Source organism: Nasonia vitripennis (genome assembly GCF_009193385.2).
Source record: "Nasonia vitripennis strain AsymCx chromosome 5 unlocalized genomic scaffold, Nvit_psr_1.1 chr5_random0004, whole genome shotgun sequence".
In the NCBI taxonomy this organism is placed as follows: Eukaryota; Metazoa; Arthropoda; class Insecta; order Hymenoptera; family Pteromalidae; genus Nasonia; species Nasonia vitripennis.
In genome coordinates, this window is record NW_022279655.1 from 108,109 (window position 1) to 124,112 (window position 16,004).

The 16,004-nt window shown below is 41.0% G+C and overlaps 2 protein-coding genes and 1 long non-coding RNA gene across 3 annotated transcripts; all 3 read left to right on the forward strand.

Annotated features, from left to right (window-relative positions):
* Window positions 1-4,184: 4,184 nt before the first annotated feature.
* On the forward strand, window positions 4,185-12,188 carry LOC116417880. Its single transcript, XM_031932982.1, has 2 exons — window positions 4,185-4,363; window positions 10,013-12,188. The coding sequence occupies exon 2, from the start codon at window positions 10,015-10,017 to the stop codon at window positions 11,773-11,775; it is 1,761 nt and encodes a 586-aa protein (XP_031788842.1). The 5' UTR covers window positions 4,185-4,363; window positions 10,013-10,014; the 3' UTR covers window positions 11,776-12,188.
* Window positions 4,853-8,598, forward strand: LOC116417874. The gene is made up of 2 exons (XM_031932977.1): window positions 4,853-6,383; window positions 6,467-8,598. Exons 1-2 carry the CDS (start codon window positions 4,853-4,855, stop codon window positions 8,596-8,598), a joined length of 3,663 nt encoding a protein of 1,220 aa, XP_031788837.1.
* A 338-nt stretch (window positions 12,189-12,526) lies between the features above and the next one.
* Window positions 12,527-14,691, forward strand: LOC103316919. Its single transcript, XR_512621.3, has 4 exons — window positions 12,527-13,115; window positions 13,527-13,745; window positions 13,826-14,209; window positions 14,284-14,691. It is a non-coding gene; the product is annotated as an uncharacterized LOC103316919 (long non-coding RNA).
* Window positions 14,692-16,004: the final 1,313 nt, after the last annotated feature.

Sequence of the window (16,004 nt, forward strand, 5' to 3'; positions counted from 1 at the left end):
CTATCAATCGCCTTAGAGTAAAGGTGTGTAGAGTCAAACGATTGTATGATAAGTCCATGAGAGGTGGGATATTTGGACTTACTCATTTTATTTGTTAGTATATTGGTATTATAATAAGGATTAATTGGGATGACCTTAAAGCCTTTGTTTTTTTGGATTGATGATACGGAATAGCGGCAGTAATAGAGAGAATTGGTGGAAATGATGCATGAGGGAATTCCCGTCTTATTTGGAGCTACTCGAAGTCGAAATTTCCTAAAAGAGCTGTAAGAGCCTATAGGCATGTAATTTAGTATCACAGATATGCTTATAATTTTAATGTTAAAAAGTAGGTTAAAAACTTTATTGATCACGTTTTTTGTACTATTATAACTTTTACTATTTACAACGTTAATTGGTTTGGATTTTGTGAGTTCAATTGAATCCCTTTTTCTTTTGCAAGGATTTCGGTTAAGGTAAAAACCATCGCGTGCATCGCGGCATTTTTTTTGACTAGATCATGAATAGAGTCTATGAGTCTGTCTAATTTGTCAGTACCTTGTTGTAGCGAAGCAATTACGTGTTTGGGAATATAGCGCGATTCCGAGCGATTATCGGGAAGTTGTGTGTCATCGTCACTTAGTTGAACCGTTGGCGAATTGGATCTTCGGCGTTTGTTTATCTTTTCGGGATTATTAAGCAGATACTTGCTTTCTAGACTTGGGTGTTTACTAACACTGTTGGTTAGAGCGTATGAGTAAGGGCTTTCTGTTTTCGCATTCCGATAGTGATTAAGATATCCCGAGTGAAATAAACTTTTCGCATGGTTGAGGGAAATATTTTTAGTCGCCATGGCGTATTTAATTTCTTTTTGTTCAAGATATTTTAGGCATTGTTTATCCAGGGCAGAGTGTTTTCCCTTGCAGTTAATACACCTTTTTGATAGTACGCAGTTAGAAGCGGGATCGTGTTCCGAAGAGCATTCTGCACAGACAGGATTTCGGCTGCAGTTGTTAGCTGAGTGGCCAAAACGATAGCAGTTTTTGCATTGCAAAACATTAAAGATGTAAGGGTACACTTTGATGGAGACGCCGAAAAATTTTATTTTTTCCAGAAGATTGGTAGATTTGAAAAATATTTTGATCGAACTTGTTGGCTCAAGTTCTTCGTTAACTTTTTTGGAAATCCTTTCGATTTTCACGTCTTTATAACTGGGTTCTATGGCTAGTTTTAATTTTTCAATGGTATAAGAAGGATCGATTCCGTGAACTTGGCCGATTTTCAAAACTTTATAGTTGGGGATGTAATATATCCAGTGTTCGTAAATAGTTTTAGGAGATTCTACCGTGAGATTCGCTTCCTCTAGTGAGGAGAACGTTAGTTCTATTTTTTTGGGCCGATTTTTCGAACATTGTCGAAATTGATTTGGGCTTTGATTAAGATTTCACCTAGTCTTATTGGATCAATATGTCCGATATTATTTATGCTGTTAGTTGACTCTATGTGTACTATGAATGGGGCTTGGGTTTTGCAAATATATCTATTTTTTTGAAATTGAACAAAGTTTGGATTTGAGAAGGAAGGAGTCATTTGTTCGTCTGACATGATTTCAATTGTTGGGATTATAAATGAAGAATGAGAAATAGCGGTTTGGCGTACTTTAGCTATTTGGCAATCCCTTTTAATCCGGGTGAATATTTCCGATTGATGTTTAACCGAACTTGCAGTTTGAATGTACAAGCTACAGAGAGTAATATTCAACGCGAGAGGATTTGGTATTTTTCATTTATAGTTCTACAATTACATGTGTAGATGGTACTCGAATCAAACAACCTCTGTCACGCACCTTTTAATTACTATTGAGATTTTGCGTCAGTGAAGAGATTTCTGGACCTGGTGTGTATCTAGTCGGAGTCCTCGTCCTCTTGATTTATTGTGGATCGGCAATTAGGCGTTAAAAAGATTGTAGTTGGACAGTGAATGGCACTTTTACAGTCAATCGGCTATAGGATAAATCCTTTTATCCGGTCAACGGTCTGGTCTCTCTCGAAGTCGCACTCGGAATCCCTACGTGTATTTAAGTGATATATATGCAGACTGCATAAATTCGAGCACTCATGTGGACTCTCCCGCGCGTGCGCGGGTTTCTGATTGTAGACGCAGTTTACGTGTATTTACACACACGTTTTTGTCAACGTGCGATATAAATTTAAATTTGTAACATCAGTCAAGTATCGTAGAAGAAAACGAATTTTACCAGTTAAATATTATAATCATTGGGCGCTTTTTGTGACAGCCATGAATATATTTTTACATGACATAATTACTCCTCAATTGTTACAAACAGCTGCAATATTAATTGTAAAGTATGTGCATTATTTTGAATACGGTAAAAACTGTACTACAATATTCATTTATTATTACACTTGATTTTGAAAATGAAAATAGATTGTTATTAAGAAAAAAGAAATGTAATAATCGTATTGCTCAACAAATTGTTTATAGGCTTATTGTATACCAACAATTACCTTTACTTCAGCAAAGAAATTATATTTCAAATGATACAAGAAATTTTTGTAATAACATAAACAATAATAACCGACTAAAGAATTATGAAAAAATCGAAAACTGTTATTTATTAGGACGTGGGAAGATTCATGAGCTGTCAGAATTACAAAAGATGTATTTAAGACATTTTTTTAATGCCTCAAAAATAAGTACTTGTTTAATGTATTCCAAAATTATTTTCAATGGTTGTCGTTACACTTCTTGTACATGTAAGCAATCTACTAAAACAAACGATTCACTATTCAAAACAAAACATGGTGATTTCGGTATAATTCAAAAAATTTGTAAAATAACATGTAATAATAATAGAATCAATGTATTTATATTTTTTAATAAAATCAACATACAAGGTACTTATATTGTTGAAAATGCGGACGTATCTGTTAGGCATTTAAAACATTGTATAATACCGCAAACATATGATTTAAATATTATGAAGTTATGATGATATACGTCGACCATTTATTATAATGAAACTAAAAAACGATCTGTTTATAAGTTCCCTAAATAAATCAATGTTAGCAAAAAATGTTAACTTGTGACGAGACACGAGTCTCGCACATATAAATGTAGGTGCCCCACGTTAGGTGGCAGCACCTCCCGACTGCGGAGAGAGAGAGAGAGAGAGAGAGAGAGAGAGAGAGAGAGAGAGAGAGCAGCCATGCTGCGAGCGAGCGCCGACGCCGAGTAGAGTTCCGCAGACCACGGTACGTGTCGGTCGAGCTGGAGAGAGAGAGGAGAGAATAAAGTGATTGTTCAAGAGAAGAGTGTCCAGTCTCTAGCCCAGCCTAGACGTCCTCTTCCCACATTGGTGACCCCGACGCAGGCTTCTCGACGACGAGTCAACGAGCGCCGACGAGAAGAAGAAACGCACATCTCGGCAAGTCTCTCCAGCCGCGGAGTCTTTGTCTCGCACGTCGCGGACAAAGACATTTTGCGATTGCGTCATTCTTCACGCACATCGCACACTCCCGTGTGCACGCTGGCACGCCGGTGCACACGCGGAGTACTATCGACAACCAAGTCGATCTCCTCGACACACGTCTTTTCGTGTCGAGGGCGGCAGCAACAAGTCCTAGCGACGCGCCGCCATTTTGAGCTATACGCGCGCAGGCACGCCGGCGCGTATAGTCTCCCCGCAACTATACATTGCACAACGTGGAAGCCCTCGCCGATGGACTAAATCTTCTGCGCGAAGCCACCGTCACCGGCGCCTTCTCATCGTCAAGGCCGTGACCTTTGGCGCTCTACAACAAAGGATTTGCGTGAAGCCATCGTCACCGGCGCCTTCTCATCGTCAAGGCCGTGACCTTTGGCGCTCTACAACAAAGGATTTGCGTGAAGCCATCTTCACCGGCGCCTTTTGTCCACCCAACCAACACCTCCTCATCGGCAGCAGTAGTGGCGGAATTGTAGCGTCGTGTGTGGCGAGACGTGCGAAAATCCCACACTCAGGTAATTTAGTGCGCGCGAGCGAAATTTCACCGCAAAGCCGCCATCTTGGTTACAAAGCGGCTCTGATTCCGAGAACTGTGTGTGCGAATCGCAACAGTTCGTCGAAGTGTCACGCATACGTTGCGTCAAAGATTAGATTCAGTAAATCTATATATTTTTTTTTTTAGAATGCGTAATTAACACAAGTGTGTGATCTTCTTTTAGTTTCATAAGGCTTAGGGCACGTCAGGCCTCTCACGTGCAGACACGTTGCTTCCTTCTCCCGGACGTTGGTTCACGCAGAAGGAACAACAATCATCTCTAGTTGAGAGAGTCCTTTTACACACGCCGCAAGGTCAACTCAGCGCCGCGGCATATACAGGTTACAAACTTTAATTCCATAATCTTACGTTTCCTATCTAGGAACTTTGTGATTTCAATCATTTTCCTCTTTTATCAAATAAACAAACGACGATAATAAATAAATTCAAGCAACAGGCTCCCTCGCAAACAGACGCTGTTGCTTCCTCCCGGACGTTGGTTCACGCAGGAGGGACAACACGTCTTTTCCGAGAGCCACGTCGTTTGGCAACGCAGCGTAGCGTTAGCCTTTGCATTTGCACCTAGCAATAAGTTAATTTAGTTGGCGGTTGAACAAGTCTTTGCCTTGCTAATGTATGTACCTGCGAGTACACTTTAGTCTATTAATAATTTTGTACGGCTTGTTTCAACGTAGAGTTAGGCTGGTCGTTGCACCCCACCGTTTATGAGCGATAACGAGTCTAGCTTACAATTAAGGTCGGGCAAGCTAGTCCCCAAGACTTTCCTTCCTATTTCGCGTAATTCAAGGTCACTCAGAAGACCCGCGAAAATGTCGTTATTCCACTCTCCAGTCAAGACAACGAATACAAGTACCAGCAACGAGAGCACTCAGGATGCCACCACGAGCGACAGCCAACCAAGTATCTCTCCATCGCTCACCACCCACGTTAATTCGGGTTCATTACCGAGCACTTCGTCAAACACGATTTTTGACTACGTAGAGGTTACAAATACGGCAACCGGCTTTGGCCAGCAACCCAACGGTACGGCAAACGCCTTTCAAGATGGCTTTCGCCAGCCACCTGGCACCATAGCAGGAGGCTTTGACTTCAGTGGAGTGAGCCAGCGATCAAATTTTCCAACTTCAACTTCGTACTTCTGGCCCTCAAGCACCACTAGCACCATTACCAACTACACTGGTGCCACCAACAAAAACAGGCACTCAGACGGCCAGCGACGAGCGCCTAATGCCGACCAAATCCTGGAATCGATCGACCAGAAGATTGACAGCAAAATGGATGAATTTAAAAGGTACATGGAGGAATGCTTCGCCTCGTGGTCGCAGAAGCAACCCACGGATCACGTCATTGAAAACAAGGCTGTAATGACAACGACCTTGACCTTCGCAAGCTCGTCACTGGCAACGACAACAACTGCTAGCACTACCTGCTATAGTTCTTCCAGCTGGACGCCCAACGTCTTCGGCAACATTCCCTCAACTGGTCACACCTTTCAGCCGGACCTGCCTTTTGCTTCACATAGCAATTCAGGAGCAGACTTCCAACAACGAAATCAGTTTCAAGGAAACTCCATGCTTGGACAGCCACACTGCCTTCCAACGGCACCAAGCACCAAACATCTACAATTCTGGAACTTCCACAAACACGATCCTCAAGGATGGTTCAAGCAATTGGAAGATCTGTTCTTGACTCACAACGTCCATGACGAAGAAGCCAAATTCAACTTCGTCGGCACACGCTTGAGTCAAGACATTCATCACGAGCTCCAGTACAAGATGAACACTCTTGTTAGAGGCTGCAAATATGAGGAATTAAAAAAAATTCTCACGGATAAATATGCTAAGACTCCGGAGCAACAATTAGACAGGCTTTTCAAATGTCTGGAAATTGGTTGTAAGCGACCATCAGACTTCCTCGCTGAACTGCTCAGCCTAGCGCAGGACCGAGTGCCCAGAGATACAGTAATTTCGCTCTGGAAAAGCCATCTTCCAGCACAAATACGACTGATGGTTTGGAACTACAAAGAAGAAGCAGAACTTGTCAAAAGCGCAGATATGGCCTTCGACATCCTTCAACAGTCACACAACATCAGTGCTTTGAGGGACAATAACCAGCCTGCCGCCTACCGGGTCGACAAGTTCGAACAATTATTAGCTGCACTTCAGAAGACAATCAATCCTGAACAGCAAGGTCGTTCTAGGCCAAACAAGCGTCACAACAGGTCTCGTACTAATTCAAAGAATAGACGCGATTCGACCTCGGGCAGATCAAAATCCAAGCCGCGCTATTCCAACAACACAAACTTTTGCACCTTCCATCGGAAATTTGGCAAGGAAGCGCGTAATTGTCAGCTGCCGTGTGCTTGGAAACGTGGCCCCGGTCAGGAATACAAGATAAGGCAGCCAAAAGAAACGGACAAACAGGAAAACTAAAGAATCCTGCTGTCGAGGAGACTGACAGCCGGTCCAACCTCACCGCACGTCTCCACGTGAGAGACAATCTCTCAAATGAAGTCTTCCTGATAGACACCGGCGCGGACATTTCCGTAGTCCCCAAGCCAGACAATTGGCATGGAAAGCCAGCTGACCTCAAGCTCTATGCGGTCAATGGCTCTACTATCAACATTTATGGCGTCAAACGTCGCGAATTGGACGTTGGCCTACCATACAAAATCGCTTGGAACTTCACCATAGCGGATGTTCCGCATTCAATCATAGGAGCCGATTTCCTGAAGCATTACCATCTTCTGCCAGATCTCAAGCTCAAGAGACTGGTCATCATCTCAAGAGACAAAGGAAATCAGTTTACGCACGCTCCCGCTTTCGTCAAGTCAGTGCAGCCAGTGCAAATTTCCTTTTTGGCTCCGAACCATAAATACGCACACATCGTGAACAAATATCCCCAAGTCTTTGGCCCTGACCAGTTCAGAACGGTCAAGAAAAGGGGAGTTTTTTACCACATTGTCACCAAGGGCCAGCCAGTCTCGCAGCGAGCCCGTCCTCTCGCTCCAGCGAAGCTCAAGGCAGCGAAGAAGGAATTTCGGAAATGGTGCGAGCTGGGCATCTGCCGGCCTTCCAACAGTGCATGGGCCAGTCCACTTCACATAGCGCTGAAGAAAAACAACCAATGGCGTCCTTGCGGCGACTTTCGCAAATTAAATCTAATCACAGTCCCGGATCGTTATCCGATTCCGCACATGCATGATTGCATGACCTTCTGCCACGGCAAGAAGATTTTCTCGGCCCTAGACCTACGCCAAGCCTACCACCAAATCCCGGTAGCACCAGAAGATGTGCCCAAGACAGCAATAATTACACCTTTTGGACTTTATGAATTCCTAGTTATGACTTTTGGCTTTCGAAATGCCTCACAAACCTTCCAGCGTTATATTCACTCGGCGTTGGGAGACCTAGACTTTGTCTTCGTCTACTTAGACGACATTCTTATCGCTTCCACGTCTGAAGAAGAGCACCAGAAGCACTTAGACATAGTGCTCAATCGCCTCAACGAGTACGAGCTGCAGGTAAACCTGGAGAAATGCAGTCTCGGGGTTTCAGAACTCCTTTTTCTGGGTCACCTCATCACGCCTAACGGTTTCAAACCTAACCCAGAGAAAGTTAAGGCGATTCAAGAATTTCCATTACCACGGACCATCGAAGAATTAAGAAGATTCTTAGGTCTTGTGAACAGCTATAGGCGTTTACTCGCGCACGCTGTCGAGAAACAACGCCCTCTTAATGAATTCTTGAAAGGTGCCAAGAAGAAAGACAAACGCCCAGTTCCCTGGACTCCGGAAGCTGAGGCTGCTTTCCGCAAATGCAAAGAGGATCTCATCAACTTAGCTTTCACAGCTTTTCCCAGTGAAAACGCTGAACTGCGCCTCATCACAGATGCTTCCGATACCGCAATGGGAGCGGCCCTCGAGCAACACTCGGATGATGCCTGGCAACCCTTGGCATTCTTCTCGCAGAAGTTCTCTCCTGCGCAAATGAAATACGCCACTTATGACAGGGAACTAACGGCAATTTATGAAGCAATTCGTTACTTCTATCACTATCTTGAAGGAGCAGAATTTAAAATTTATACGGATCACAAGCCTTTGATCTACGCTCTTCAGCAGAGCCACGACAAAATGCCAGCAATTCGCTCTCGCAGATTGTCATATATCGCCCAGTATAACACGGAGATTCTTTATCTCCCAGGGGAGGAGAATGACGTTGCTGACGCACTGTCAAGAATCAACGCTTTCACATCTCCTGCATTTTTCAACTGGAGCGATCCTGAACTCTTGGCTGATCTACAAGTCAGGGAAGTCCTCGCTAACATCAACGCTTTCAACCTCCCAACACTGTTCGACGCCAAACAACTCAGCGAGGAACAGGGAAAGGACGAAGAGCTAAAAGAAATTCTGCAAACGCCGGACCACCCCTTAAAGCTGCGCAAACTTACGTGGGGATCCGAGCACGCAGCATTTTACTGCGACATCTACGAGGACGTCATTCGTCCATACCTTCCCAAGAAATTGAGAAAGGAAGTTTTTAACAACTTTCACTAACCCTCGCATCCTGGAGTCAAAGTCACAACCCGACTCATCCACCAGCAGTATGTGTGGCCGAACATGAGTCGCGACATCGCCTCTTGGTGCAAAGCGTGCACAGCATGTCAGCAATCTAAAGTGACCAAACACAATAAGTTTTTGCCCAGGCATTTCATTGCTCCAGATGCTAGATTCGATCACGTCCATTTGGATCTCGTAGGCCCCTTCACCCACAGCAACGGCTACACGCATCTCCTCACCATCATCGATCGCTACACGAGATGGCCAGAGGCAATACCAATTACAGATACCACTGCGGCTACGGTAGCTCGTGCTTTTCATGACAACTGGATCTGTCGTTATGGTTCACCCACGACGATCACTACAGATCAGGGTGCCCAGTTCGAATCCAAATTGTTTTCAGAATTATTATCGATCCTAGGAATCAACAGGATCAGAACCTCGTCGTATCATCCTGCTTCCAACGGCATGGTGGAGCGTCTCCACCGAGACATCAAGTCAGCTCTCATGTGCCACGGAGACAACCAAAACTGGGTTCGTTCACTGCCCACAGTCATGCTTGGACTACGCACGCGCATCCGTTTAGACACCGATGCTAGTCCAGCTGATTTAGTTTTCGGCAAGTCAATGAGGATTCCCGGTGATTTCTTTCCCTTCACCAACGAAGAGCCGAACGTTCGTGTCTTCTACAACGAATTTCGCGATTACATGAGACAACTGAGACCAGTTCCAGTTAATCACAAGACAGCCACCAAGCCATTCACACATCAAGGTTTAGATACCTGTACACACCACTGCTTACAGGAAGAACCTATTAAACCTGCATTGACGCGGCCCTATACTGGCCCTCACAAAATAATTTCGCGCAATCTAGCGAACCACACCTTTAACATAGATAAGGATGGTACTGTCAAAACAGTCAACATTGAACGGGTGAAGCCCGCGTTCATCCTGCAAGATGATCCCGACGGCACTAAGGAAAATACCACTTCTGAACCGATCAGGATTCCTTCACCGACGGATATCAACCGCGTTCAACCAGCAGACGACACACGTCCAGCACCCCTCACCACTGATCCGGTGGATCACCCTATTCCTTCCCCACAACCTCATACACCCAAACGTACGAAGTTCGTGCCGAACATTTTGAAAAGGAATAGGCATTCGGACTCGATTCTGTTACAAAACAAGACTTCTAAGAAACGAATCTCTTTCGCTCGTAAACCTCAAGTCAGAACGTTCGTTTCAGAAACTCAACCAAAGAACAAATTAGATTTAGTATACATTATTAACACGTTACGAGAAATTTTCTCACGTTAGTCAAGCTCATTTGCGCTGGGGTGTAGCGACTAAGTCCTCTCACGCTCTTTACTTATTTAATTTATCTAATAATCATTATTTAAACGTCTAGTCATGGACAAGGTCAGAGAAGCTCGAACACAGCTGCAGGCATACAGAAATGCCTCTTCCGATGAGCAGCTGCGTGCGGATTGCTTTCGAGTTGATTTAGACCTCGAGCAATTCGAAGTCTTCCTTCAGCAAGCCCTCGAACATCGCGAAACACGAGCACTCACCACCAGATACGCGAGTTCGTCAAACTTTCCGGTCATCCAAGATGCTCAAGTTCCTCAATTGTTCGTTAACAACAAACCTGTATTGCGACTTTTCCTGCGTGACATCCTGTATCGCGTTACTAGGAAAAAGCTCTACGAATGCTTGTCAGCACAAGGGTGCACCGATTTTTCCATAGATAGTCTTAAGAATACAAGAAAGGGCTCCGTCGCGGTCATTTCTTGCAAGTTGCTGTCATCCTCATGCGCTATTCAGATCAAATCTTGTAAAAAAGAACTGACTTTCACAGATCCTAGAGGCAGAGTCTCATACATCAAAACGAGACCCGATCAATTCACTCAGCAAGAACCTTTACCGAGCACTCAGCCCGCATTCAACAAATTAACGCTTCTACCCACTCCTCTTGTAGACATTTTACAATGTGGAGATGTGATCAAACGCCTAGCTCACTATCTTACTTACAATAATTTCCTAAATCTTTACACAGCTTGTCATGATGACCCCCAATTCCATGGCACAGCACTTCCATTCGACTCTTGTTACGATCGGTACTCTCACCCCAGTGGTCTGAATAGAATGCTTGAGGATGTCAATAACTTCAAATTCACTAGTATTTCATTCAATACTTCAGTCAATATAATAGAAATTCCGTTTATTAACAAATTGTTATGGCGCTGCGTCAGCCACAGGCCCATTCCCGACAAGTATCTTCGTCTGCGCGAAATGGACCTATCAGCTGTCACTGTCTCTAAGAAAACTTTCGATTTACTCTCGGACAGTTTTGCAATAAACAAACTCACGTTGGGCAGAACTCCAGGTGGGTGCGACGAATTTCTAACAATAACCAACTTAGAATCACTGAACTTTTTAAATAACAAAAATTTATCGCTTAAGTTTTTAACCAGAGAAAAATGCAGTTCTCTGTGTTCTCTATCGTTTAACAACTGCCAAGAAGTGCCTATCGAACGTCTGTTCGACTTCGTAAAAAACAATACACACCTTGCAGAATTAAATTTCTCAGATTCTCAAGGTAGAAAGAGACACACAGTCGATCTTATTATGTCAATTTTCTCTCCGTCCAATGTCACTGAAGCATTTAACTTCAATTATTCAGCTTGTAAAGTATTCCGTACTGAGATCATTCCTCGAGTAGTATTCTTGCGTACGACTGCTCTCAGAACACTCAATCTCGAAAACAACGACTATTTCAAAGGTTTTGTTACAGACATCATAGACAATGCGCCAAACCTAGTCGAGTTGAACTTATTAGGATTGGACTTCAATTATCCGTTACTTCTTTCAAATTTACCTCAATTACGATCGATCCGGATGAATTACAACCACCATATTGTAAATGCACTCATTAGTGCTGGTCCTAAACAAACCTTTGAAGTACTCATAAACAATACGTGGGAAAAGAAAAGAACTCGAGTAATCAACCTAGCTAACTTAGCTGGAGCGATTCACGCCTGCGAACAAATAGATTTTAAGTTTGTTAACTGTCGAATCAATGTTCCGACGCACGTTCGCCAAGATCTCGCTACACACGGCGTTAGTCTACGAGCGTTAGACAATACGGTCTCTTTACTAAAGACTTTGTAAATACTTTAAGTTCATATTAATAAGTTCATACCGCGAGTTGTTACCATTAGAATTTACACAATCGTTATATTGTAATCTCAGATTCTAATATCTTTAGTTTTAATCATAACTTCTGTAAACGCTCTCCAGCTACTGACACTTCGCAATCACAAAAAATGTTGTAATCTCTCTCCGTCATAATTTCATCGATCAAAATAATAAAAATACTTTTCAGTTTTTTTTCCTTTTCGGGGGGGAGTACTGTAGGTGCCCCACGTTAGGTGGCAGCACCTCCCGACTGCGGAGAGAGAGAGAGAGAGAGAGAGAGAGCAGCCATGCTGCGAGCGAGCGCCGACGCCGAGTAGAGTTCCGCAGACCACGGTACGAGTCGGTCGAGCTGGAGAGAGAGAGGAGAGAATAAAGTGATTGTTCAAGAGAAGAGTGTCCAGTCTCTAGCCCAGCCTAGACGTCCTCTTCCCACATAAATACACATGAAGACACCCCCCCCCGGCCCAGCCTGCGACTTTGCTGGATTTTAATTTATAAAAATACTAGTCGATGGTTTTTAATTTGCGCAGCAAGCCTACGTTATTCTATTTTGCCCAGCTTTAGTTTTTTCAGGAAAAATAAAAATAAAATAAAATTCGACTCACTCAACTTTGATTGTTTACAACTTTTTAATCAAGAGTGGGCTTTTATATTACCATGGCTAAAAAAATTGCCCCCGAGCTAATTTAATTTGCCCAGCCATCAAATGTTAAATTTAATAATTATTTAATAATCTAATAGTTAAAAGCTATAAAATTCTTATCGCGGACAAATTCTGGACAAACTTGAGTGACTCATGCGAGCAAGAACTTTAACTCCTTCATTTGAAAATTCACCTGCATGTTTACTAAAGCAGAAATATAGCAGAAAGAGGGAAACATAACCTCTGAAAATATAACATTTTTAAATCTATTCAATTATCAATTATTAACAGTCAAGAATTTTAATAACGATTAGAGTACTTCATTGGCATTTTTTAATTGCTGGGAGAGGAGCTGGACGAGGTGATGTCGTTGAGATTATTAAGAAATAATGAAAGAAAAATGATTAAAATAAGAAGAGAAGCGTGCAAGGAAAATGCAAGAACAAGAGAATTTAAAACAAGAGGCCGCAGCTGTGCCTGCTGTTCAAGTGCAGCAACTAGTGCTGGTAGAGGTAGAGAAAATCTGCTGGAAAAACTGTGCAGCAAAATGACACCAGGAGTATAAGATACTTCAACACCTATACCGTCTACAACAGCCAGTTACATCTGTGCAAACCACATCTACCGCAACAGCAGGCCGAGGAACACTCCTTAGGGCATTGATGAAAAAGTATGTTTTCTACTGTATATTTTTTATTTATATGTTTTATGACTATTACTTTTTTCTCGCAGGAATCACTGATAGCATAATAAGTGATTTCCTGATATAGCTTACTTTCTTGATATAGCCCAACATGCCTGATTAGGCAATTCTGGGTGATTTTCAATTATTATGTTGCACTGATTCTCGACATTCATTAGAAACTTGATCCTTCCTTAATATACTGCTATTTGACAAATTTCATTTCATCATGTTGGTTTTATAATTGTAAAAAATATTGATGTAACCTAAATTAATTGTTTTTTATGATATATGGTACTTATCGCTGCTGCAGTGTGCAAGTGTGATATTGACAATTTATACCATCCGCAGTTTTTATTTACTAATTTACTAATCATGATTATGAAATGTTCTGTTTAGCCATCATCTCTCAGCCATTTGTTGAAAACACCAAGGCAAGAATAGAGGGTCTGCCAAAACTAATGAGTATTGGTAAACATTAAACAACATACGTGTGTTGAAACTGAATCAGTTTGCTATGCTTATAAACCATTGGAAAAACTTTGCACGTTACTCATTACAACAAAAGTTAGTAATATTTTGGCGGATCTGGAAACATTACGTCTCTTTGCTACAATAGTAAGTGTCCTTGTATTTGATCACTTTTTAAACTTTTAAGCTGAATATTACATTAGAGTAATAATCATTATTCTGTCTAGATTCCAGAGTATTGTAAATCCATGGATGAATTGGAAATTGCTGAAAATTCATTCAATTTAATATTTGCTTTCGATGAAATAATTGCTTTAGGATACAGAGAAAGTGTTAATTTAGCACAAATCAGGACATTCGTATAGAAATGGATTCGCATGAAGAGAGAGTTTATCAAGCTGTTAGATTTACGCAAGAAAGAGAAGCTAAAAACAAAATGAAAGAAATGCCTGATTAGCCAGTTCTGTGCACACAAAGAAATCAAAGGAATTGTAATGATTTTGTTGAAACTCTGAAAGCTGTTTGTCAGAAAGTTAGCATCTGAATTGGTGATCCTCGGTTGGGATAATTTTCCCTGCGTTCAGACGAGATAAATATGCAGAAGTTAAAAAGTAAATATACAGCTTTGTTCATAATTAAAGTTAATTTTTTACGGATTGTTAATATTAATATTTTATATTTCTAGAGTTTGCTGTATGTGTTGCAGTGGACAAGAGGGGAGTGCTGGACAGAAATTCCAATTACATATATGTTCATGCAATGTTTTAATGGTGTTTAAATCCACTCTAACCCAAACTTTGGACAACTTGTGTGATTTTTATAACAGACTAAAGACGATTGTACTTCTCGAACAAATAAAACAAAGCCATCGAAATTAATGAGTCACAAAATTGTGTAATTACAAACATGACAATTTCAATAAACGTAGATCTTACCTGCTGTGTGATAAAGACTTAGAACTTTAGAAAAATTATAGGAAAAACGTTTATGTCTGCACTTAGAAAGTTTTCGATCATAGCAGTTATAATTTATTGAAAAAAAAAATAAATAAATGAAAAATAAACAAAATTACGTATAAGGTCAAATGAATCGTAAATCACAATTTTTAAACTCGTTGCTAAGAGAAGTAAAAAGTCAATAAAAATGAAAATTACACATAAGAATCAGCAAAGCACAATTTTAATTAAGCAAATAATAATTTTACAAATTTCACAATGAAATTTTTCGACTCAACGAAGATTAATGTATAAATGTATGTACGCGAGTACAGAGAATCAAAGACGAACGCAATTTTTAGTTTGATTATTCTGTAATTAAAGCGGTGCATGTAAACGTCACAACAACGGTCTGCTCATTGATTTAAAGGTCGCGCCTATTCATTAAATTATGTACATACATATATTATAACACTTGTAAGATAAAGTATAAATTTTCATTTACCTAAATAAAGAATATACAATAAAAATTTTCTTTTTTATTGAAGTCGCTTGCTCATTTTTCCATTTCGAATTCCCTTTGTGGGAATTACAATTAAAAGAAGTTTGGCCTACACTTATGCGAAAACTAATATATCAAACTGCAAAGTTGCCATGTTCATACAGTTTTCATAGACATGTTATAGGAAACTATGATTTTTACATAAAGATGACAGGTACCTGTATAGTATGTGATGGTAAAGTTCATATCTTTTGTGAACAAATACCTACTATGACAGAATCTATCAAGTTTACTGTAACTGCTGTAGACGCAAGATCTATACCACATCCACAGAATATTAAACCTCGATTACAAAAATCAGCCAAACGAGAGATAGAAGAAGAACTGATGAATATAAATCCCAAGCAATGGAGGCGAGATAAAGCTAGAACTGAAATGGTAGATGGTGATCCTGAACCACCATACCTCTATAAATTATCTCAACTCCAAAATGCAAAACAAGATGCAAAAAATAAAAAACTGGGGATAAAACGTGGATCTAATTTATTTGATTGACAAAAAATAATGTCGAATTTAACAGATTTGTTAAAGGTATAGGATACGACAAGTTCTTTCTGATGTATTGGTCACCAGAGCAAATTAGTATTCACAATGATATTTTATCTAAACTAGGTAACCCTATAACATTAGATGCTACAGCATCTGTAACAATGAAAATAAATAGACCAGAGGGGGACTCTAGTGATATTTATTTGTCAGTTTTGTGCACACATATTGGCAACATGATTGTTCCACTGACACAAGTTTTATCAGAAAAAAATGATACGGATTTCTATACTTTCTGGCTACAAAATTGGATTCAATCAGGTGCAAAACTTCCCAGAGAAGTTACAACTGACATGGGAAAAGCAATCCAAAATGGCATTTCCATATCCTTTAATAACATGACCTTCAGTGCCTACAATGACT